The 24,123-nt window shown below is 43.7% G+C and overlaps 1 protein-coding gene across 11 annotated transcripts in view; it reads left to right on the top strand.

Annotated features, from left to right (window-relative positions):
- PLXNA1 (plexin A1) overlaps positions 1-24,123 on the top strand; it is a 424,561-nt gene that overhangs the window by 235,935 nt on the left and 164,503 nt on the right. For all 11 annotated transcript variants that reach the window (XM_077325380.1, XM_077325387.1, XM_077325383.1 and 8 more), the window contains exons 5-8: positions 4,329-4,429; positions 12,494-12,617; positions 13,060-13,213; positions 16,136-16,235. In XM_077325380.1, the coding sequence (XP_077181495.1) occupies positions 4,329-4,429; positions 12,494-12,617; positions 13,060-13,213; positions 16,136-16,235 (479 nt within the window). The remainder of the gene's footprint in view (positions 1-4,328; positions 4,430-12,493; positions 12,618-13,059; positions 13,214-16,135; positions 16,236-24,123) is intronic.

Below are 24,123 nucleotides of genomic sequence, written 5' to 3'. Positions count from 1 at the left end.
CATATGGAGGAACAGGGAATCAAACCCGGCTCGCCAGATTGTAAGGTGCCGTTCTTAACAACTACACCATGCTGGGGTGAAACGTGGGGTATAAAAAACAACTTTGATATCCTTCTGCAGTGTGGAAAGGAAGACTTGGTAGGACAAAGGTTGGTGAATGCCCTTTACAAACCCTGCATAGCTTTTGTGACTTCAATTCAGTAAACTTCCATTTTTGCTTCCTGTGCATACTGTGGCTATTGAGAGAATTAGATGGGTACCTGTCCTGGCTGTGTCTGACATAACAGACATTTTTTTTAACCAGCCTGCTTTAGAGTAACAGCCTTGAAGAGGATGGTACAGGTTTGGAACAGACAGTAAGAAGTGGCTGATTATGCTCATTTGACTTGACTGTGGAGGGACCGGCTGTGCTGGATGGTTTGATTTGTCTAATGGACATTGGTTTGTTACACCATCACATAAATCCTTCTCCACAAAGGAAAAGAAATATCCTGCTCCTTGTGTCCTTTGTGTCTATCACAGACTGATTAGGTTAAAGACTGATGACAGCGGAAGACAGAAGATTAAGTAACTCATTCCTCTAGGAAACTGAAGTAGTCTGTGCTGTGGCTGCTGGAAGCTAGAGGACAGCACAGATGTTTTACCAATGCTTTGTGTACACTCTCATCATGCCAAGGAATGATGTGAGCCCCAGGACATAGCTTGCAGCCCTGACATTACCAAGTTTCTGCTCATGCGTGCAGGCCAAGCAGAAACAGTTTCTGTAGTTGTGTTAACTTGCGTGGGTGATTTTACTATGATCTTTCTGTTCCCGTAACATACTTCACCACATTCTGGCCTATATCTCTCTCACTAAACATTATAAAGATGAACTTGTGTGCCATCAACTCATTCTCTACCTGATTGGCCTTCCCTGGGGTATGCTGCCAGTATGGAGAGAGCACTCTGCCAATGAGGGCCAATCAGGTCAAATTTCGTGCAGACAGCCAGGAAAAGCCTCTACCCTGGGAATGTTTATTCATGAGTGAGGGCCAATAAGTTGAAATTGCATTATGCCAATGAGGGCCAATCATATCATATTGCATACAGACAAGCCTCTCTCCTGGGAATATTTACTCACAAGTAAGTCATGGCCCTCAGTCAGGATAATTTAGCCCCAATAAGGAAGGCCCTCAGTCCTGGTAGTTTAGCCTTGATCAGGAGGGAGCTCTCAGCTAGGAAAGGCTAATAAGGATCAGCTCTCCAAATCCAACATCCTGCCAGTGTCTGAAGTTTTCTGGGTGGAACAGGAACTGCCATGCTGCCAGTAAGTTGCTAAGGCCTCTTTCAACATGGAGGACATGGGGAGAGCAAGCCATCTCCTGGTCCAGCCTCTGTGCACCATCTGGAGGGGGGTGGCTCTGGGAGGCCCAGAAATACATGTGGAGGAGCATGGAATCAAATCTAGCTCACCACATTAGAAACTGCTCTTCTTAACCACTACACCAAGCTGTACATATTGCCATTTCCTTAATGACATGTAACTAGAGCACAGAAGAAGCTGTTGCAGGAGGATGGCGTAAGTCTTTTTGGACTTGCTCATTTACTGTCATGGGATTGTTTTCTTTTAAATTTGGATCTTCTGGCCAATGGCTTTTCAGAGCAATCCAAAGAGGAAGACACTCAGGTATTTCCTACATGGAGAGGTGATTGTGTGGTTAATAAGATTTGCAATTTGAGAAGGGAGGAATTTGTTTGTCTTCTGTGTTCTCTCTCTCTCTCTCTGTGTGTGTGTGTGTGTGTGTGTGTGTGGAGGGAAGTGTAATACAGCCTTCTGTCCTCATCCCAAGCAGCTCTTTCCTCCAACTGATCTCTGCAGTCTGGAGAAGAGTTTTCATTCTGTGGGATCTCCATATCCCACCTAAAGGCTGACACCCCTGACCAGTGGTGGGGATGCTAGCATCCAGCTAGGACCAGGAGGCCCCACTTCTGGGGTTTCTCAAAGTTTGAAGAATATTTCAGGGGTTTCTCAATGCTAAAAATGTTGAGAAAAGCTGACATAGCGAATTCAGAAACTCTATGTAAGTTCTTTGCCAGCCGATGTTTTCATGTTTGAATGTGACATACAACTGTTTTTTATTTACTCTGATACTGAAGGGTATGCTGACTGAAAGGTGTTGTGTTCTTTAAGCACATTTTGCATTAAAAGAAGAACCTGTGAAAATTTATGAATTATTTGAAGTTTATTTTTATTAGCAATTACTGGCACCCAGCATTTCTCTGTTTCCCACCTGAAGCCTGGCTTTTCTCCAGGGGGACTGATCTCTGTAGCCTGGAAATGACCTGCAATTCCAGCAGATTCCCAGGCCTCAACCTGCCCCATGTCTCACCAAAATGATTTTCTGGATGTTTTTAACATTTAATATTAAAATTATTAGCTTCCTACTGGATTCTCTGGCAGCTAGATTTTACCGCCATTGTGGTTGAATATTGAAACAATGGAGTTGTGGGAACTTCTAGCACAGAATAGATGGGGACATTTCTCCTTCTGTCTTTTTCTCTTCACTCTGGAAGATTTCGTTTACCTGCTAGTAAGTGTCTGGAAACTTTCACAGTGCTGGGTCTGATCAAAAACAAAAACAAGCAGAAATTACATTAAGGATAAGACAAACAAAGCAGAAAGAAGAGTTTGTGCTCATAAAAACCATATAGTCAGCATGTTAAGAACAAGGTATGCATTGTACCCATGTCAGGAAGCATTTTTGCCTGGCCCGTTCTGCTTTGTGTTTTTGTCTATGGTGTGCATGCTCATTGGTTGGTGGCTGCAGCACATTTTCCTCCCTTCAAATTAGGTATGTGAATAGTATATTTACGTTTTAAGGGCTTGGGTGAACTTTGGGCAAGGTAACCTTTGATGATGTTTCATTAAGGAGCTGTCCTTTTAATTGCCATGACTGGAACCTTGGGTCGTGAGAGTGTTTGTTCATATGACCAGTCTTCCAAAGATGTCCACAGGAATGTACAGAAGAGATACATTACCTCTTCTCTGCTATTTGTGGAAAGGTGTTGATGATAGGTAAAATAATTAGGCCTCTGTATGTGTGTGTGTTTTTTAGTGGTGCCATCTTGATAGCCCCCTTAGTTCTAACCATCCCTTTTGTCAAACTTGAGCATTTTGCTGGGGCTCTAACTGTTACAGAGCCTGTGGTCAAAGTGGTCAGACCAGGAAGGCCCATGTTGAGATCCTTTTCTGCTCTACACTGGTTCTTACTGGTAGTGCAGTCTTTAAAAATATATTAAAAAAACAAACAACAGATATATACATATAAATAAGATACATTGCCAGTCTGTAGCCCTTAACTCCCTGCTTCCATGGGCGTAGAAAACCCTTCACCAGAGACTGACAATTTTAAAGCTATTTGCAATTATACAATTGACTCACAAAGGCCTCACTCTACAGCAGGGTCTGGACTTATAGCCTCAGTGCTTAATTTCCTAGGCTCAGGATTGCCTCTGGGGAACACAGTTGAAAGCACAGGAGCAGCCCTCTCCCTCCCCCTGCTCTGATCACCAGCCTCAAAGAAATAGCAGGGGCCTCAGATCATTAACACTGGGCTTAGAAAGAGCCTTGGGCTTTGACCTATATTTTGTTGACCCTTTCATGCCTGCTGGTGGTGTTTGGGTTTTTAATGTGGTGATAGCAAGGGATGGGATCTGGGGAAATTATTTTAATCCCTGATCAAAGCGTACCTCCTGCTCTTCTGTTTCTCTTCTCACTTCCTGCAGCAAATACACAGAAACCCTCAGGTCCCTGTGAGATTTCCCAGACTTTGGCTGTCATTCCCACCCTCTGTTTCACCTGCTCTGGAGGACATTCACACTTTTAATGTTTGCACGTACTTTCCCCTCCTGATTCCAGGTTCTGTTCCTTGGTGGATTTCATTTTCAGCCACTTAAACTACACCACGTGATGTTGGCGTGACCACTTCCATGAAACTCTATTTCCCTCTGTTTAGGCTCATGACATCCTGCAGCAGAAATATTGTGGTTATTCTGTATTATATAGAGATGCTCCTTTTTGGGGGGGAGGGAGGGAGTAGAAGTATTATTCCTTTTTCAGAGTACAGAATACATTATTCTGAATTCTAGAATTGTTCCAATTCCTCCTTGGCTCTTCTAATGAACTTGTTGTAGTTCTGATGCAAAGCACATCTACTTTGCTCTCCTGAGTGGAGAAAAGGGCTTCCGTGGAACAATCAGTGTGTAGCTGATAAGGACTTGACTAACTTGGCATTCTTAAGGGATGAACTGATTTATCTGCCTTTTCCCTTTCTTTTTGTATCTCTCAGGTGACTCGCGTGCCAGTGGAGAGCTGTGAACAATATACAACCTGCGCGTTGTGCCTGGGCTCCAGGGACCCTCACTGCGGCTGGTGTGTTTTACACAACATGTGAGTGTATGCACTGCTTATCTTGCACCTCTTCATAGGCACCATTTATGGGAACTGAATGAGCAGCTGGGCTAATAATTCCATCTACCAGTTTTACTATTTATTTAGTGTCAGCAGGATTCAAGGCATTGTTACAGAACAACCACCACCACCACAGTAGTTCCTACCCTGTAGTTCCTACCCTGAAGGCACCAGATCTGCATAAAGTGGACAAAATGGGCATCGGTGAGAGACTGGGGTGTGACAATTAGTAGCAGAGGTCAGGAGGGAAATTGTAGGAGTAGGTAAAGTGAGGCTAGGTGCCTTCAGGAAAATAGATTAGCTAACAATCGGACTTAAAAGAAAAGAGAGATCTGGCTTGTGGCTCATTCATCAGAAAGACAGCGTGCAAATATTCTAATAAATACACAAGTTTTAATTTAAGGAGGAGAGAGTAATAAGAGAACTGCACAAGGCACATGCCTGAGGTCAGAAGCAGCGTAAGCAGAGTTGTGTTAGAGGAGGGCAGCTTCCCCACCTCTCCCCTCCCTCTGCAGCCTTCTGTGTTTCCCCAAACTTCCAGAAATGATGTGGTAGGCAAAGTGAGGCTTTGCAGTGACCAGGAAGGGGGGGGGAGGCGAGGGGAAACACAAACTGCCCTCCCCTGCTCTGCTAAGGAAAATATCATGCTGCTGATGGATCTGCTGTTGTACCAAAAAATGGCAATTTAAGGCCCAAGACAAGCCTAACAATGGGGCTGACATGAGATGAGCTTGTGAGAGGGGACTGAAGATACCCAGATTTGCCTTTTCCATGAACTTAGTAGATGGACTTAAATAAGATACTCTTAGGATCAAAACAGATGCAAGAAAAGCTCAGGTGAATCAGACCAGCGGACCATCTAGCACAACATTCATGTCACACAGTTGTACCCGAGGGCCAACCAAAAGAGCGTAGAGTCCTAGGTCTTCCCATTTTTGCTTTCCTGTACTGATATTCAAGAATGCTTCTGAATGTGGAGGTTGCCTTTAGTCACCCTGGCTAGCAGTCACTGATAGACCTGGAGTAGATGACCCTGGAGGTCCCTTCAGACTTTATGATTCTATATCACCTATCCTCCATGAAACTGCCTAATTCCCTTTTAAAGCACCACAGATCTCAATTCACCCAAAAGGCAAACTGCAAGCCTCTCTGTGTGCTTGTGCATGGGAGTTTGCCATCCCAACTGCATGGTTTCACTAAATAAAAGTGCCCACTCTCTCTTCCTTAGCACCTAAAAGAGGGAAAGATGGAGCCTTTGGGGGGGTGCCTTTTTTACTTTACATTGGTAAGAATAGTGTGTCCCAGGGAAGTTGGGGATCTTTTGCTTAGCAATAACCAAACAAGGTTTCAAGGATTAAGGGGCCTCTTCTTTCTTCATGCTATGATCCCAATCTCTTTTGGGGCCCTATGTGCTTGCATGCTTTGACAGATGGATAAAGATCCACGTCTGCTCTTTTGCCTTAACTTCACCCTTCACTCCCCCTCCTATAAAACATGAATCATAATACTAACTTGCTTCATAGGAAACGCTGCTAATGTGCACGAAGCCTTTTGAACAGTTAAAAGGCATTGCAACCTTTTAATGATATGGGAAAGAAGGTTTGGCGTAACACAATTCCCAGAACGAGTATCTGGGAGACCAGGGTATGAATCCCCACTGTGCCATGGAAACATGCTGGATGACCTTGGACCCATCACTGCACTCAGCCTCAGAGGATTGTTGTGTGGATAAAATGGAGGAGAGGAGAACAGTATAAGCTGCTTTGAGGAGAAAGAAGGGTTCTGTGCTAGGAAAGATAGGATATAAATGTCATTAATAAATAATAAATAGATGAAGTAAACAAATAGATACAGAAATAAAGATTGTGAATGGGTGGGCAGGAAGGGTTGTGTTAGTGCTTGGTTCTTGTGGCTCAGGCAGCTGGGCCACAAGAAGGAGCCAATTGCCACTTTGGGATCGGGAGGCAAATTTCCTTCGGGCCAGATTGGCCAGGGATTCTGATTTTCCTGAGGGTGGGAGGAGTCATCTGGGCATGAAATTGAGGTCACTGTGTGTGAGCAGGTAGTTATCTGTTTCCTGCATTGTGCAAGGTGTTGGACTAAATGGCCCTTGGGTGCCTTCCAACTCCATGATTCTGTGATTTCTTCATCTGCATTCAGGCCCCCATTTTAACCATGGTTAATTTTTTTTAAATGTGCAGGAATGCAGTATGTGCCATGTCTGATTCCTCTTTCTTCCCAGAACTTCTTAACCAGAGTATGTATTTGGGGATCTCAGTTATTGGCAGGAAAGCAGTTAACCTGCATTTTTGTACATCATGGATATCTGGAGTCTATTTCAAACCAGGAGTTCCTTATTGTTCTCCATAAAAAAAAAAGGCAAACAGCAGAGGGAGGAGTCAGGCACGTACATGGGGGAATTAACTCCCAGGTGAGATCAGGGCCCTGTTGAAACACTATGAATTCCGCAGGGCCTGCAAGATGGAGCTCTTTTACCAAGCTTATGGTTGAGGCTGGCAGGTTAATTATCAACAGATCCAAATCTCGGGCCTCCCTCCCACCCCTTCTGCCCTCCACCCCCCCTTCGATTCCTTCAATTTTAACATCTAGTTGGTTATGTGCTGCTATTGCTTCTACTGATGCAACAATGACAAATGCAATTTTAAACTATTTTAAATTAACTAATTGTTAGATTGGTGAAATGTATTGGTTTTATTGAAATTTTATTTTGTGTAAACTGCCCCAAGATGACATTACTGCGAGGGGTGGTATATAAATTCTCAAATAAATAAATGTGTCATGAGCCTATTTTTACTTACCGTTGGTTAAGTTGGATGACTGAATGCAGAAGGAAATGTTATACCATGATGTCATGCATGACCATTCATTTTGTCTTGAAGTTTATATCAGGGTTAACTTCCCAGCCTGTGTCCTAAATATTTATACCAGATTTTGCACATGATGGATTATCCATTCAGTGTAGGATAAAGTGTCGTGCCTAGTGTGGCACATAGAGGTCAAGCACCTTAAGAGCTGAGGACTAGAAACCTAGACCTCATGGAAATGATAGCAAAAAGTCTGCCAAGCACCACAGCTGGTTATAGTGTAAATCGATGCAGGGTGTCACTGAAATTCTCCTATGACATCCCGTTTCTGGGGCTACATACAGATTGGCCCAGGCTCTCTTTCCTGACCAGCTACTACCAGCCTTTTGAGCAGCCTCTAAGCCTGCAGCTGCCTATGCTTTTAAAATCCCCATCAGGGATGCATTGCTGGTCAGCCACTTTGATTTGGTGGCTAGTGTAGATGCTTCTGCCAAGGTCCCTTTTGCATAATCTGCCCTGAAGCTGCTCTCATGCTTGGGAGAAGGGGAGAAAGAATCCTGCTCAGCAGATTTGCTTCTGACTTGCCCAGTGACAAACTGCTCTGTCCAATGCAGCTGCCGGCACCCTTCCTTATCCTGGGAGAGGGCAGGCAGATGGGAGAAGGAGAAGGGAGGGGAATAGTCTTTGTCCGTTTGCATCCAGCAGGAAGAAGCAGGATCTGCCTGTCCATCTCTCTACCTCTGGGGAGCGTTCTTCTCTAGCCTTCTCCCTGTGTTGCACGCTGCAGAACTGATTGACGGGCAGGCTGCGCTTTCAGCTGTCTGGTACACAGTGGGGTTCTGAATGTCAAATGTGTGGGGCGGCTGAGGACTAGAAATGTGGCTTCTTTTCTCGAGAAAGCACCAGAAATTGTTTCCTTGCAAGCAGAGATTGACACAGGCCACATCCCCAAAAGAGTAGCTTGCAACCCTGGAGCCAATTGCTTTCCATTATATGAGAAATGGCTGCTTCTGAACAGTAGTATTTTTTGTTCTCTGATCTACTCTGAGTCCATGGACTAGGGTGAAAGGAGAGAAAGAAAAAGGCCACTAATAGTGGGATTGGAGGACTGGGGTCTGCCAGCCTTTGGATTATGAAGCCTTGTACAGCTATCTTGTGTGTACTTCAAAGAGACCTCCCTTTGCAAAGCCTGCCCTATTTCTTGATCTAGGTTTGTGGCCGTCAAATTAGAATGGTTTTTTGTGCCCCGAATACAGTGGAGAATTATGGGCAAAACAGTTTCACTTGGGCAAATGGGACACCCGTGGTGGTCCAGGATGAACCCATACCTGAGTTGAGTTTAGCCTTCTGTGATGAAATAGGAACTTTGTGTGGGTCAGGTGCTGTTTCACTTCCAATTGGAGCAGACCCCTTCAAAGCGAACAGACAGGGATGGATATTAGAATTCAAGATCATAGCAGCCAAGGAAAGTTTGTAGAGTAGACTTATAACTGTTGGGGGTCACTAACTGATCAAGAAACCAGCTAGTCTGCTGCTTGTGACTGGAACTCCAGTTCTGACCCCGGAATCCATTCCCCTTTTTGGAAGCTATGGCAAATGGAGAATGGCCAGGGTATAGAGTCCATTTGTGTGCAATGGACTCATTCAGTCCCTGTGGAACCAGCTGTTGCTTGCTATCTTTGTTATAGCCAGTAATCGCCCTGGACTTAAAAACTCTTAGGGAAATGCTTTTTCCCCGCGGAACTTCCCTGGTGACTGAGATCTCGGGCAGTGCTCCTCAGAGTCCTTCCGTCATGGGAGGTCGGTTTGTGGATGCCCGGAGCAGGGTTTCCTGTATCATCGGGGGATAGTTCTGTAATTTGCCTTCCAGAGAGGCAGACAGAGTTACTTTCCCCTTTAGTCATGGGGTGAAACCCTTTTAATTCAGGTCGGTTCCAAAACGATACTTGAGCTGATCTTTGGAAGTTGATTATAGCTTGTGAGTGAGCCTGGCTACATTGTTGTTAGTTGCTTTAATAAACACTGGCTTTCAAAACACCTTGGTTACTGTGGTGCAGCTGTTTACTGTGGCAGACTGCCTGGCCATTGTTGGTTTTCAGCATGGACAACAGCCATAGCTCTGCTTCCTGTGTCTCCGGAATGGGAGAGAAGTTTTCAGCTCTAGAGATTATTTCCTTTGACAGCTTCAAAGAATAGCTGTGTTGGTCTGCAGCAGAACAGCTAGATTTGAGTCGAGGGGCACTTAAGAGTCCAATAAGATTTCGGGGCTTTTTAGAGTATAAGCCCCCTTTCATCAGTTTTACTTTGACTGTAATCCTGTTCCAGGTAGAACAAAGTTTGAGTCCAGCGGCTCCTTTAAAACCAACGAAGTTTCATTCAAGGTGTAAGCTTTCACTGGGCTCAAACTTTGCTGCTTCACACCAACATGGATCTGCACCTGGATTGACCTGCTCGAGGTTGCAACGCAGGCTGTCTCCCTCCAGAGGGAAGAACAGAAACACACCACAGAAGAAAACAAACAGCAACCCAAAGGCATTGTGGGTGGCGGTGGCGCTTGTTTGGGCTTGGAGCAGAAAACCTCCTTAGAAGGTACAAAGCCCTGACTGTTTAGCCATGTGGAGCATTTTAATTAAACTCAAAGACATCTCTTTCCCTGAAGTACCTCGGGGAGGTGGGTGGGATGCCGCGGTGGCTGAGGAGCTCTGTGATGCGATGTCACGCCAGCACTTGCTCGGGAGATAAATCGCTAAGATTACTGAGACCTTGAAAGGCGCTTGTGTATCTGGTTTTCTGTATTGCCCTCCACTTAATTAAAATGCTCTCCGTAATGAAATAATGTTATCTCAGATGCAGGGAGGGGAAGCAAAGAAAACTCGTTTAAGCTCATTAAATGGAGTCGGTGTACCTAGATAGAACGGTGCTCTGGGGGCAGGGCAATGGTCCCTCCGGCGAAATGCCTGGTGTATCTAGAGCTGTTTTTAGAAGGCTCTAAAGTGAAGCAGAACTTCATCCGATTGGAAGGGATCAGGAGAGCATTGAATGGAGTGGCACAGGCAGTTAGCAGATGGACTTGGGTGCTCCTGCAGCGCATGAATTTGAAGCAGGGCTTAGTTGAAACAGGTGCATTTTTACAACAAGCCAATAAACATTCTACCTGAATCATCAGTTTGCTTTATGATGCTATCCAAAAGCCTTCATCATCTGCGCAGAATGCAACTGCTTGAGGTGGAGCTGTGGATCAGTGGTGGGGCACCTGTGCTACGTGCAGGAGGTCTGGGGTTCAGTCCCCCCAGCGTCTGCAGCTAAAAAGGCTGGTTTGTAGGTGATGGGAAAGCTAATCTGCCTGAGACCCTGGAGAGTTGCTGCCGGTCAGAGTAGACAATAGTGACCTCTGTGTGTTCAAGTGCTATGCATAAGAACAAAATCTCTCATAAAGCAAAAAAGTTATCCAGATCAACATAACACATGACAGTTAGTTTGAACCACAGAAATTATGCATGTATCAAGCTATCATGATTTAAAAACAAAATCAGCCTGGTGATAGTGGCCATTAAAAAAAAATAAAAATGCATGAATGTTACATGATTTTTAAAAAGAAAGAAATTGCCTGTAGCCACTTTTCAAACCACACTTAACTGCTGACCTCATAATGAGATAAACTAATAGCTTGCTCACCACAGCTGTGGCAAAGAGATCTCTTGTGCTGCTGTTCAAAATGGTTGTTTATATAGGTCATCCTTACCCCTGACTTTGTTTCCAAAATATCCCAAGTGACTTAAAATCGTAGAGCATAAGAATGAGGATGATACATAAACAGCAAACCAGTAAGGAGCACACATGAAATCAGACCCGAAGTGGGGAAAGCTAATATATAAAATGATAAACAGCCTTGTAGAATAAGTATCAACTAACACTGTCTATACAAAGCAAAACAAGGTGGCAAGAGTGAAATGAGGGCAAACAGTGATTTCCTTTATGCTGAAGGCCTTCTGAAATAATCAGGTCTTCACATATTTCCAGAAGGTCAGGATAAAGAGAACCTAAAATCCACCAGTCCCCTCCAGTAAGTTTTAATTTTAAGAGAGGCAACAGCCTTTAAAATGATAAGTCCTAAATTTAAATTATATTTTTTATTTAATGTGATTTATGGTATGTTTAATATATTTGCATTTTAACATTGTTGTTATCTGCCCTGAGCCACCAAGAGAAGGGTGAATACAAGTATAATTATAAATTAAATTAATAAAATAAACTTCAGTGAGCAATGCATTCCACATTCTCTGCAGCAGCTGAGAAGATCCTGCAAACCAGATCAGCCTTACAGAGCATGGCACCACCAGAAGATTTCAAATCCTGGACAGGTTAATGTTGTGAAGAAGAAGAAGAGTTTGGTTTTTACCCTTTGGTTTTCACTACCCGAAGGACTCTCAAAGAGGCTTACAATCTCCTTCCCTTCCTCTCCCCACAACACACCCTCTGTGAGGCAGGTGAGGCTGAGAGAGCTCTGAGAGAACAGTGACTGACTCAGAGCCCCCTAGTTGGCCGCATGTGAAGGAGGAGTAGGGAATCACACCCAGTTCTCCAGATTAGAAACCGCTGCTCTTAAGTACTACTCCAAATTGGTGGAAGTGATCTTTCTGTGCCATGCCATTTAGGGCAATAATGTTGCCTCCCTGCACTCCGTGAAGATTAATTCCCCATGTTAGAAACAGAAATGTGTGAAGTGATTATGAGAAGTTCATCTTTTCTTTTATTATATAAATGCTATGTTTTGAGCCATGGCATTATTAGGTTGTATGCCCTAAATAAGGTTTCTTGATTGTAGCCACTACACAGGGGTTCTCATACAGCCATAGACAGCATCTGCCTCAAAACCAGCAGATAGTACAAAAAAAAAGGAATGTGAATGATACTTAATGTTACTTCAGGTGAGAAGTGTCTCTTGAGGGTTACAAAGGACAGGTCTTTCTGAGTAAAAGTTGTGCAAGATGATGGAAGTTATTTAATTGGCTGCTTGAACAAGGAAGCTGGTCACATTTCTTAAGGTTACTTTAGTTACTGATATGGTTTATATTGATTTTACTATTATTCCTGAAATGTTAAAGTATTGGAGGACTCTTTGAATGCTAAAAGGCAAGGAAGAAAGCAAAGAAACGAACCACAAAGTGAAGGTCACTTCAGACTTTTCCTTATGGAACTTGCCTTCTTCCTCCCACAGCTGTTCGCGGAAGGACAGGTGTGAACGAGCTGAGGAGCCTCAGCGCTTTGCCTCGGATCTGCGCCAGTGTGTCCAGCTGACTGTCCAGCCTAAGAACATATCAGTCACCATGTCAGAAGTCCCGGTAGGTAACTAGCAGTTCAATCCTAAAAACATTTTCCTGGGAAAAAGCCCCATTGTGAAAACTTGAGCAGGATTCTGTATAGGCCTAACACCTGACACCACTGTTTTTCTTTAGTTTGTCTGAAATGGGGGGTGGGGGAGAGTTTTGTGAGGTACAGTATTTGCTTTTAGACCTTCTGTCCTACTAATGGATGGAAGATATATTTGTTGATTGCTGTCTGAATTGAGGGTTACCAACCGGTAAGTGGTGGTTGGAGTTCTCCTAAGATTTCAGGCAACAGAGATCAGATTCAGTGGCTGCTTTGGAGAATGTACCCTTCTGAGGACCCTCCTCTCTACACCCTGCCCTCTCCAGGCTCCACCACTGCCCAGATCTCCAGATATTTCCCAACCCAGAGCTGACCATCCTATGTGTGACTTTTTTCTTCTCTTTTGATTCTCAGCTGGTCCTGCAGGCCTGGAATGTCCCTGATCTCTCTGCTGGTGTGAACTGCTCTTTTGAAGATTTTACAGAGTCAGAAAGTCGCATTGAAGACGGCAGGATCTACTGCAGCTCTCCTTCTACGAAAGATGTCATCCCTATCACCAGGGGTCGAGGTGAGTCTGGGGTTCCTCTTCAGCCTTCACCAAATGAGTCTTGAATAAATATTTCAGCATGACAGTACCTGAGCCCGTCCCCTACACCCATAGAATGGATTATCCGAGTTGTTTTTAAACCTGTTAAAATGGTGTTCAGGCTTTTGGATTTAGTATTTCTAGACCTTTTGCATGCGATTTTGTGAGTATTCACATATTACAAGACTGAGGGGAAATTGCATGTTACAAAAGGTTCCCATCCCAAGCAGGCATTGGTGTTTTATAGAGTAGAAATAGGCCTTTGCTTCTTTGGTAAGGGTAGAAAAGACACAGATTTAGGAGCCAGCTGCTCTCTTTGCAATGTGATTGAGTCCACTAAAATGTCTAGAGAGAGAGACAGTGCAGTTGCAATGGTAACAGAGTTAGGTGAGGATCTTGGAGACCTGGGTTTAAATCCCTTTACTGCTTATGAACCTCATTGGTTATGTTTATTTGATTGATTTATTAACATTTTTACATTCTACCTTCTGTTGTGTCTGAAGGAAGCTTACAAGCCACATTTAAAAGCATCACAATTTAAAACCAACCCAATAAAATGCTGAAAAACTCACTATCCCTCAAGATACTTGCAGGTTAAAGGTAAAGGTAAAGATATCCCCTGTGCAAGTATCAAGTCATGTCTGACCCTTGGGGTGACGCCCTCTAGCATTTTCATGGCAGACTCAATGCCAGTGCCTTCCCCAGTCATTACCATTTACCCCCCAGCAAGCTGGGTACTCATTTTACCAACCTCGGAAGGATGGAAGGCTGAGTCGACCTTGAGCCGGCTGCTGGGATTGAACTCCCAGCCTCATGGGCAGAGCTTCAGACAGCATGTTGGCTGCCTTACCACCCTTTGCCGCAAGAGGCTCATACTTGCAGGTTATAGCTCATTAAAAGTCCTGGCCAAAAAACCCCACAGACAACACTTGCAGCACCTCCTAAAAAACCATATAGCTCCTCAGGGAATCTGTTCTACACAGTGGGGACTGCCATGTGTGCATCATCGGCTCTTGCTGGATGATGTTGCAACAGCCACAGTCTCTCAACCCTTCATGGGGTTGTGAGGGTAAAACATAGAAGGGCATACAATGTGTGCTGCTTTTTGCTCTGTGGAGGAAGGGCGATATAAAAATGGACCAGGTAGTCCTTTACTCCAGGTTATAAAGATGCTGTGTCATGCAAAAGTATTTTGCTCATTCTTTATCCCCACAGCAGGGAGCTCACCTATTCCTTTCTGCTTTACTTGCTTTGCTCGGTGCTTAGAAAATATTAACATATCAGTCTTTTGCAAGAAAATGAAATGTTCAAGAGAGAGGATCTACGGAGATCTGAACAATTGGGTATAGGGATGGTGACAAACTGGTTCACAACCGTAAATTCCTCCTGTCTGCTGGAAAGCCGTCCATTTTGCTTCCTCCTGTTTGACAGAGGGGAGAAATGAAACAGACCAGACCAAACTGGCCAGTTTCTTTTGGTGCTTTTGGTTTGGGGGTTTGGTTTAGGGACACCGTGAACCTCAAACCAAACTGGAATTTTCTGGTCCATGCTTATCCCTAATTGTAAATATAGAGAGGCAGGCAGAGGACTGAGCTGAATGTGTCTGGAGGATGTCTGGGCAGGAAGATTAGTTCTTCATGATTAGATATCACAATATGGGACAGGTTCAGTGTTTTACCCAAGGTGATTTTTCAGATGGGATAGAATTGCAGCACACTATTGGACTTTCTGTCCTAAATGCGCTCAGTCAGGTACTCCGTCTGTTCCCTCCCCCCCCCATGACTTCCATGGTAGAAAGCTTTCTGATTTAAGCTCCTTCCATGTCCCTAGAATTGGGATTCAAATCATTTCTAATTTGATCATTTCTATAATAATCTTTGTAAGGTACCTAGAAGCCTCTCATGCAATATTTCTTACAGGTATTGATTATATGTGCTGAGCATGATCCACTTCTCACTAGCCTTTTGGGCAGCAGCACTAGAAGAGAACATTGACCTTTTATACCAATGAGTGGTATTTTTACCATCTAACTGGGGTTAGGGAAGCCAGCATCCAGGTGAGGCCAAGAAATCTGGATCTCCCTTGGAAGAAGTGGCAATTTGGAGGATGGACTCCATGTCATTATATCCCACCTTCTCTAGTCTCCACCCCCCAAAAAAAATGTCGAGATATTTCCTAGGCCAGAGTTGGCAGCTCTAAGGCCCATTATGCATGGAGGGGAAGGTCCGCATTCGGGGTGGAATGGCGTCACCTAAAATCACCGATAACGCACGGCGTCGGCTGCAACTGGCTGCAGATTTGGTGCATGCTGCCGAAAAAGCCGTGTTAGCGAAACGCGGAAGAAAGCGCAGCTTCTGGGCGACCAGGGCGCAACCAGAAGCGGTGCTGGGGTCGCCGCGTGCATAATCGGTTACTTTGGTTTTTGCCACCATTGCGTCCCGTCCCGTGCGTAAGCGGTTTGCTTCGTGTCTTCTCCTTCCGCGTTTTCCATGTGACCCGAAATCACCGTTTCGGCGTCCGTGCATAATAGGCCTAACTGAGGTTCATTGTGGGTGCTGTTCAGCTTGGACAACCCCATTGCAGGCCTTGCTCATTTCTTTCTTCCAGAGAGTGCATTCTGTTTTCCCAATTTTACTTTTTTGCCATCAAGTTGCAGCTGACTTACGTTGATCCTGTAACACTCTCAGGGCAAGCAAAGGCAGTCTGCCATTGCCTGTCTCTGTGTAAAAACTCTGAGCTTCCTTAGTGGTTTCCCAACCAAGTACTAACCAGGGTTGACCCAGCTTAGCTTCCAAGAGCTCACAAGATCAGACTAGCCAGGGTTGTTCAGACCAGGGTGTTTTCCCCAGTACTTGTAGTCTTTTTTGCAGCTCTGTTCACTGTGCATCCTCTGTTCTGTTGCAGGCGATAAGCGTGTTGTGAAGCTCTACCTCAAATCCAAGGAGACTGGAAAGAAGTTTGCAGCTGTGGATTTTGTCTTTTACAACTGTAGTGTTCACCAATCGTAAGTGTCGTAATTCCACCCTGCACGTATTCTGGGAGAAGGCTAAACACTGGGTTTTTGAAGATTAATCAGGCTGGAAGGAAAAGACATGAGTGTACTTGGTTAAAGACAGAGGATGTTCTTTGTGGTTTGGTGTGTGATTCACAGGAGAGCAAAGTCATCTTACCAAGCTGTTAAAGTCTCCTCTGGGCAACAGCTGAAGCATTTTGAGCACCAGAAACCACAACATGTCAAGTGGTTCATTCTTGTTCTTTGTGAGGGTGAAAGGTGAAATGAAGCTGGACTGTATTCCGCAGTCTTTTGCAAGAAAACTGGTTTATTCAGGGACATCTGAAGTAGCAATTACAGCATAATACTGGACCCTTATCGATAGCATTGTGTGTGTGTGTGTGTGTGTGTGTGTGTGTGTGTGTGAGAGAGAGAGAGGGGTGAAAACATCTTATGCAGCAGCCAAATGGATAGTCTGAATTGGGAGAAATTGCTCCTCTTCTCTTTGCAGAATATTTCAGCTTCCTATCTTGTCCATGTTGGTCTAGGTATATTTGTTATGGTATCTTAAATCCTTCTTAGTGTTTAAGTGGCCAAAAATTTCTATTTAGGACTTTATTTTTTGAGACAAAGTTCATTTAAAATGGTAACATCTTTTAATAGTGAAAACTATAAAGTCCTAACTTGGAATCCCCAGTATTCTCTCTTTATAGCTAGAACTATTTCCACAGTATTTTGTTCACGTATTATAGTTACATTGAACACACTGAACAAAGTTGAGACAGGTACCCCAGAAGGAAACATTTGATTGTTGAAGACGCTAGGTGACAAGTTGGAATGGAATGGAACATCCAGTGTATTAGAAGGCATTTGCTTAAGAGGCGTTTCAAATGAAATCAACAAGGACTTTCGTATCTACTGTAGATGTGCATCTTCATGCTACCGTGACCATATGTTATCCATAGCTGGGCTGTGATCTGTGCTGGGTAACTGATCCAAACCCATCTTCTAATCACCATACTGTGCTACTGGTATTGATTCATGGGCCTTCTGTCACTTGTGATGGTTTTTCAAAAACCACCTTCGTATGACAGACTCTGGGGAAGGTAGAGTGGAACCCCACATTAAAGCAAGATACACAAACCTAATCTGGTATCCTGTGTGTGGGCCTGATAGATGCTTGTTACAGGGAAATGTGAGGCTATCTGTACAGAGGCTGTAGCACTGCGTATCTTTGAATATGCTAGCCAAAATCCCTTTAGTGTTGGCCAAGCTGTGGTTCGGAGCTCGGATTGGCAAACCCATAACTTGGTAATGAGATAGTTGCAATCACAAGGTCAGAAAGATTTGTGCAGCGGAGAAAGTAACATTCAAGCCACCCAAAGGGTAGTCTGAACTTTTACCATGTAAAACTTCTTGAAAGGCAACTCTTTAAACATGATAAGCTATTAAAAAATTTAAATGGAAGATGTAAGAATCTCAGAAGGCCCAAGGTAACCTATAGTGAAAGTCAATACTCAGTACTAGCTGGGGCCTGCTGCTGAAAGGAGGAAGCCTGCAGGGTCTCTGTCTGTAACATGTCTGCTGGGAAGATGCCCGTATCCAGGAGGATGCTGTAGGGTATAAAAAGTGGGCATCAGGCCGGAGCAATCAAGACTCTGATCTGAGCAGCAGAGTCTAATTATGCACAAAGGAAAGTTCTGTCAAGGCTTTCCCTGACAGGGAGGTAATTCCAACTCTGCTGCTGGGAAATCAGTACCACCCGCTGTTCCTTCGGAGTGCGGATCTCTGCTCCTGGGAGAGTATGGGGAGGGTAAGGGGGGAAGACAGAGAGAGTTCTGAGGCTAGACTTTCCCTCACATCTTGATCCTCTGAGGAGTCTTTCACAAAGCCTTCTTTCATGTTTGTGTGTGTTTGACAGTATTAGATCAGTTTTAGCACAAGTAAGGTGCACATTGTTGTTTACCTTTGCCTTACCCTTTCTCCCAAAAGACCGATTTTTGCAAAACAAATAAAGGTTGTCTTTTTAATTACAACCTCTTGTAATAACGTTTTGCTGCAATATAGCATGATGGAAGAAACAGAGATGTTATTTTTAAATGTTGTGAATGTATGTATAGCATTTAAAAAACACCAAAACACCAAGAATAGCCAGTGACAAACAACATCCATGACTGATATATGGCCAGGTGTGCATCCTGGTGCCCTTTGTATTCCTGGGTACATGGACCCTTGTCTTTAGTAGAACATAAAATCATGCACAGCTATTGGTGGATCTGGTTGTTTTTATTGGAACTTTTTTGGAGTGGGTATTGGTTCCTTTTTTTTCTTCTGCTGTTTGGCTTTAAGAATCTTCAGAAACAAAGAAGGCCAATCCAGCAACATCCTTTTAAAAATAGGGGTGGGTGGGATTTCCCACCATGTCCAGGATGCTGCAGGCAGTTAGGGCACCCAACATTACTGCATTCTATCCACAAAGGCATGCCTCTTGATAACTGGAATCATTTCTTTGCCAACCACTTTTTTATGACCATCCCAGCACTTTTGACTAACTCCAGTAGCTTCTGCATGCTGTGTCTTTTAGAAGAACAAAAAGAGACCAAAGAAACATAGTTCCTCTAGGCTTGTAAACTCTGCAGCATGCATTAGCCTGCTTTCCAGGATAAGGTATTCAGTGTCTGGCTTCATAGCTAAAAATAACCTTGTGGAGGAAAATCAAAGTCTTAAGTCGCTTTATACCTGGAATTTTCCAGCACTTGATTCATAATCCTACCAGCATACAGCAGGAGTGATACTGTGCCATTGCTTTAGGTGGCCCAGAGATGATGGTCATACAAATAAGAACAGCCATGATGGATCGGAACAATGACATTCTATCCAGAGTTCTGCTACCATTAGCAGTCAGGCTAGATTCCGCTCGGAATATGCAAGGTGGCCATGAAGGTGACAATCCTCCCTTGTTGTTTGTCCCAGGACCTGGTACCTGGAGCCATAATATCTGCTGAACAAGAAAATTTCATTAAGTTATTGTCATGGTTTATGACCACCCCACAGACTAATGGTGCTGCTCTAAACAGAGCTTTACCCTTCTATGTCTGTTGAAGTCAATGGGGTTAAGATAGAACTGTCATACTCCCTGAATAGCACTGTAGTCATTTATTATTATTTAGACCATTTATATGTGCCCTTTTTAATTGCAAATATCCTCAAGGTGACTTGTACATTAAAAAAAGAGAAGATAATATAAAATCTAATAATAAAAACCAATACCCCCATTGTAGAGATCAACAACATATGGTAGCACATATTATTTGTGAATGTTTTGGGTATATATGTTGTATGTATTCTTTTATGCATATGTAAAACATTTGTGACAGCAAATGCATGCTGATCTTTCTGTGCCCTGTAAATCCTTCATGTTGCTTGGATATGTTTTGACATGACCATTTTCCAGATTACTGATTATGTTAGCATTTAGGAGACACATTCCTGGCAGTCTGCCTTAAAACTCTCAGACATGGTGTTTAATTTCTGATATGTGGCTTTTCAGAGTCCTTGATAGAATACTTGGGGTCCCCGTAACGGTAATAGTTTATCTTTTTCCTATTATCCCTCTTATTTGCTTATTATAGCATACAGGCATGGCAAAAAAAAATCCTTGTGGTTTTAAGAGCTGAACCTTTGTGTCATGATGCATGTCATGCAAGAAAATAATAATATGCAAGATGATGCAATATATTTAAACAATATTTATGGGCAGGCCAACCTAATAAACATCTTTGGATTTAATAGACTTTTTGTTATATAATTCTGCAGAAGAAAATCTATAAATCAAAATGATGAATCTAGTATCAAGAGCAATCGGCTTTCTGTGAGGCTAATGTTCTTCTGTGAAGTTTTCTGATCGCCGTGCATTACATTTAACTTTTACATCTGGGCAGTTCCACTTAGCTTGGGAGTCAGGAGTCTATGCATTAAATCACTTGTAAATCACTTCTCTGCTCAAGAATGAATAGTTCATAAGGAATTTTCTCATGTTTAAAGAGACCCAGAAAAATCTTTTCAGTGATTTGCCAAGGCCTTCCACAAAGCTGGTGCAGTTAGGTTTTACCTACGGGTACAAAAACTGACCACACAGATAGGGAAAATATATTAGCAGAAAGAACCGGCAAAAGTGTATCACACAGCTTTTCATTCTCTTGCTTTAGCATTTTGGAGGATGTATTTACTACAGCACTGCTGGAAACTGAAGAATAATGTCACAGAAAAGATTCTAGGGAATTTCCAAAGGCTGGTTCTGGCAGATGTCTGAGAATGCTGTTCTATAATAGAGATTTGGGAGGAGGGGAGAGAAAGAGAGAGGTACTGACAACATTAATGGACATTAATCAGTACCTGGGCAGATTAGGGTGTGATAGCACTAGAAAAGGGCCTCATCCCCACATGCCATGCCCCCATCCCCAAAAGAGGGAGGGCAGTCTGTCCATCTGGCCCAGAGTAACGTGTGGTAAGGTGAGGCCAGTGGGCATGTCCCGCAGCAAGGCTAAATGCCTCCTTGTTGCAGTGATCCCAGGATGGATGTGTTGAAGAATATGACAAACAGCACCTAGGAAAGGAGGTTCTGAATGCTGAAACAACAGCAACAGTGAGGGAAGAGTCAAAAACCCTCACTAAGTTGTATGAGTCAGGGCAACAAGCTCTGAGCCCTTTGACTGTCTAGTCAAAACTGAGAGGAAGTTGTAATACTTGCTGTGTACTTTCTGAGACTGGTCAGGGAGAGTGTCTGACAGATCATTACCTGGAACATTCATTTGAAGAGAAATTTTAGTGAGAGTACTGGGTTATTGATTGACAGGGCTCACCCACACAGTATCTGGTCAATTAGACCAGTTATTTGGCATAGAGAATTTGGACAGTCAGGTGTTTGCTTCCAAGCTAAGCCAAATTGGAAGGAGAATCCTTTTGAGGAAAAGAAGGAGGACCTAGTTGTATGGGGAAATCAGTGGAGAATTTGCTATGATGTGAGTATGTGAGGTAGAACTTCAGTCATCTCAGAAAGGAAGGTAGACAGTTGTGGCACAAGCTGAGAGCATCCACTTCCTAAAAACAAGGGGATCTCAGGTGAACTCCAAAGATAACGTTCTGAGAAAGACAATGGTGTTTTAAGGAAAACACAAATAAGAAACCTCCCTGTTAAAAAATAAGAAGCATAACATCTAACTGAATAAGAACTGAATTATATATTTAAAAGCTGGATTCCAACCACCCTTCCCTCTTTGTACATAAAATCTTTTATTTGTTGACTTATAAAAATGCTTCAGTCCCATTCTGACTTAAGGGCTTTAGTGAAAAGATGACTCTACTCCTTCTCAGATGCTCCCAGGGCTGAGCAAAGCCATAGAGATCAGAAAGTAACTGGGTGGGACAGTGAGCTTTGTTTTGGAGGGAAAATACACCTATGTTTGGGGAAGAGTGTAGAGAGAGATCCATTATAAAGGATGTATCCTTGGCCAGGCTGGGTGCCTATTTTCCTGCACCTCCAGCTCACCACCTGGCCCCAGCAGGGGGGGAATAGCATTAAACCACCCGGAGTTCCCCAAATGGCCAGTCTGTCCCCATTTTCTCTTAGAGACAACAGAGCGGAAGCCAGTATATTAGATATAATAAGTTCAGAAATCCCCAGCTATTTAGATGCCTTATGGCAAAACCATCTTGCATTGTGCTTGGAAAACTGTACTGCCCATGTCCTTCCTTACTGCAACCATCCTTTTCAGGAGATGGACCATGTAAGGGAAATTATTTAAAATAATAATGAATAATGATGACACAAGACCAGTGGGTGATCATTGAAGAAGGAAACCAGAGAGTACAGTACTTCACTAATTAAAGAAAAATGTATTTTAAGATATAGTTTTAAGATATTTTAAGATATAGTTCAGATACAGTTTCATGTCCTTACCACAAGTTGTTACAGGAAGTGAGCTGGGGAGCTCTAGAAATAAACAGGAACTCCATGGTTCAGCCAGAGTTTCTGGCAGTTCCTAAAGATATATTTGTCATTTTCTGTATCAACTTATGATAAATACCTGAGTCTGCCCTCCCCCTTAATTCTTCTTCTGCTTCTTGGAGCAGCAGCGGACAACAGAACTTGGGGTTGGAGGATGTCCTTTCCCTACTGGTGGCTTGGCAGTTCTACTAATAGCTAGTTGTTGTGGGAGTCCTGATGGTTGACCGCCACCTCTGATCTTGCCCTGTTGGTCTTTTCCCTCAAAGTGGTGGACTTTGCACAACTATCTAGTTCTATTACAGCCTCCTTTTGCAAACAATCTTGAATCTCTTTTCCTTTTAAGGTGGTTGGCTGCCATAAGGCCTACTCATCTTTGCACAACACCAAACATCTGTAAGTTCCTTTTGATTTGCTATCTGGTTTACAGAATAGCTTCTAGAAACAAAATGATACCGATAAGCATGCAGAGAAGAGGTTTTGTGATGACGCCTGTTATGAAATAAGGGACAGGGAGAGGTTTGATTGTTAAATGTACTGTGAAGAGAGGATGGGGTTTCAGAAGTTCTCTATGAGGGTGCTCTTATTTCATTTTTTTTAGCTTGCTAATATTCCCGTAATAAACAATCCTCAAAACACCATTGCTGATGACCAGCCAAATGACTTATAACAGTGTGCAAGTTTTTGAATTTTTGAATTCCAGTTTTTGAATTTTGAACTTTTCTTCAGGTTCGATGTTAAAAAAAATAAACCAGAAAAAGAAAGATGGTGGCTGAGACATTATGTAACATCTTAGTGTAGCCTACTCTATACTGAAATGTACAGCTGATACAGGTGTCCAGGGATACTTGGCTTTTTTCTGAGCATATTTTCCATAGCTTTTCAAGGAAGATGACTGGAGATGGGCTAGGTCTCTTGTCTTACATTGTGCCTGTCAGTGAGAGGAACTGCCGTTCTACAAGCAATGGTCTCTGATAACACCTATCAATACAGATTATCCAGTTCCCACTAACACATTGTTTCCCGTTGACAAGGTTATTCCACAAGTCCAAAATGTTTGCTCCCATTTGTAGCAAATGATATAACTGGTATTCTTTAGGTAAAATCTGTTAGAAGAGATATCAACTGTCTAGATTTGTTGGGCACACAAAATGTTCTGCAAAGCCCACCATGAAAGCTTTTTTGTTTGATGAGGATATCATTATATGCTGCCTGGTTAGATATGGTTGATGCTTATAAAAGAGTCTCATCAATTAGAAAACAGCTACTATTCAGTCAACTCAGAAGAGTAAGGTGTGAGCCTGGAGTCGATGAGTACTATCTCACTGTATTTCCCTCCCTTGCTTTCTAGTACATTACCACGGTTCAAGGTCTGTATTCAAGAGTATATTCATTTTTTTTTACCCACAAGAAAGAAATCCCATTTTATCGCGGAATAAAATGGGCGCTAGGGGTGAGGGCGAGTGGGGAGGAACGAAGAGGAAGGCTCGAGGCTTGTGGGTGAAGGCAGCAGGGCAATGGAGGGGAGAAGGCAGGCAGCGCGGAGTCCAGGAGAGAAGGCTGGTAGCAGTGTAAGTGCAGGGTTGTGGGCTGTAGTAGGGTCGGTGAGGCGCGGGGCTCATCGGGGGCATTGTGGATGCGGGGAGGCGCGGGGCCATGGTGGGGCGGGCAGGCGCGGCCGGTCATCGTAGTTTTGGCGCAGCTGGGAGGCGCGGCCGTTGGTGAGTGTGGCCTACCTTGCTCTGTGGGGCGGGAGGCTCCAGCAGCAGGATCTCCCAGGTGGCGGGGCGAGGTCTGGTCTCCGGCCGGGCAGGGAGGCTGTTCCCTGGAGCGAAGGACGCGGCAGGAGCCAGAGGGGACAGCGTGGGGTGGTGTAGTCGGCACGGCTGTGGTGGG

This window comes from Paroedura picta, chromosome 3 (genome assembly GCF_049243985.1).
Source record: "Paroedura picta isolate Pp20150507F chromosome 3, Ppicta_v3.0, whole genome shotgun sequence".
NCBI classification, from domain to species: Eukaryota; Metazoa; Chordata; class Lepidosauria; order Squamata; family Gekkonidae; genus Paroedura; species Paroedura picta.
The sequence above is the reverse complement of the archived record's forward strand: the minus strand, read 5'-3'. Positions and strand labels throughout refer to the sequence as shown.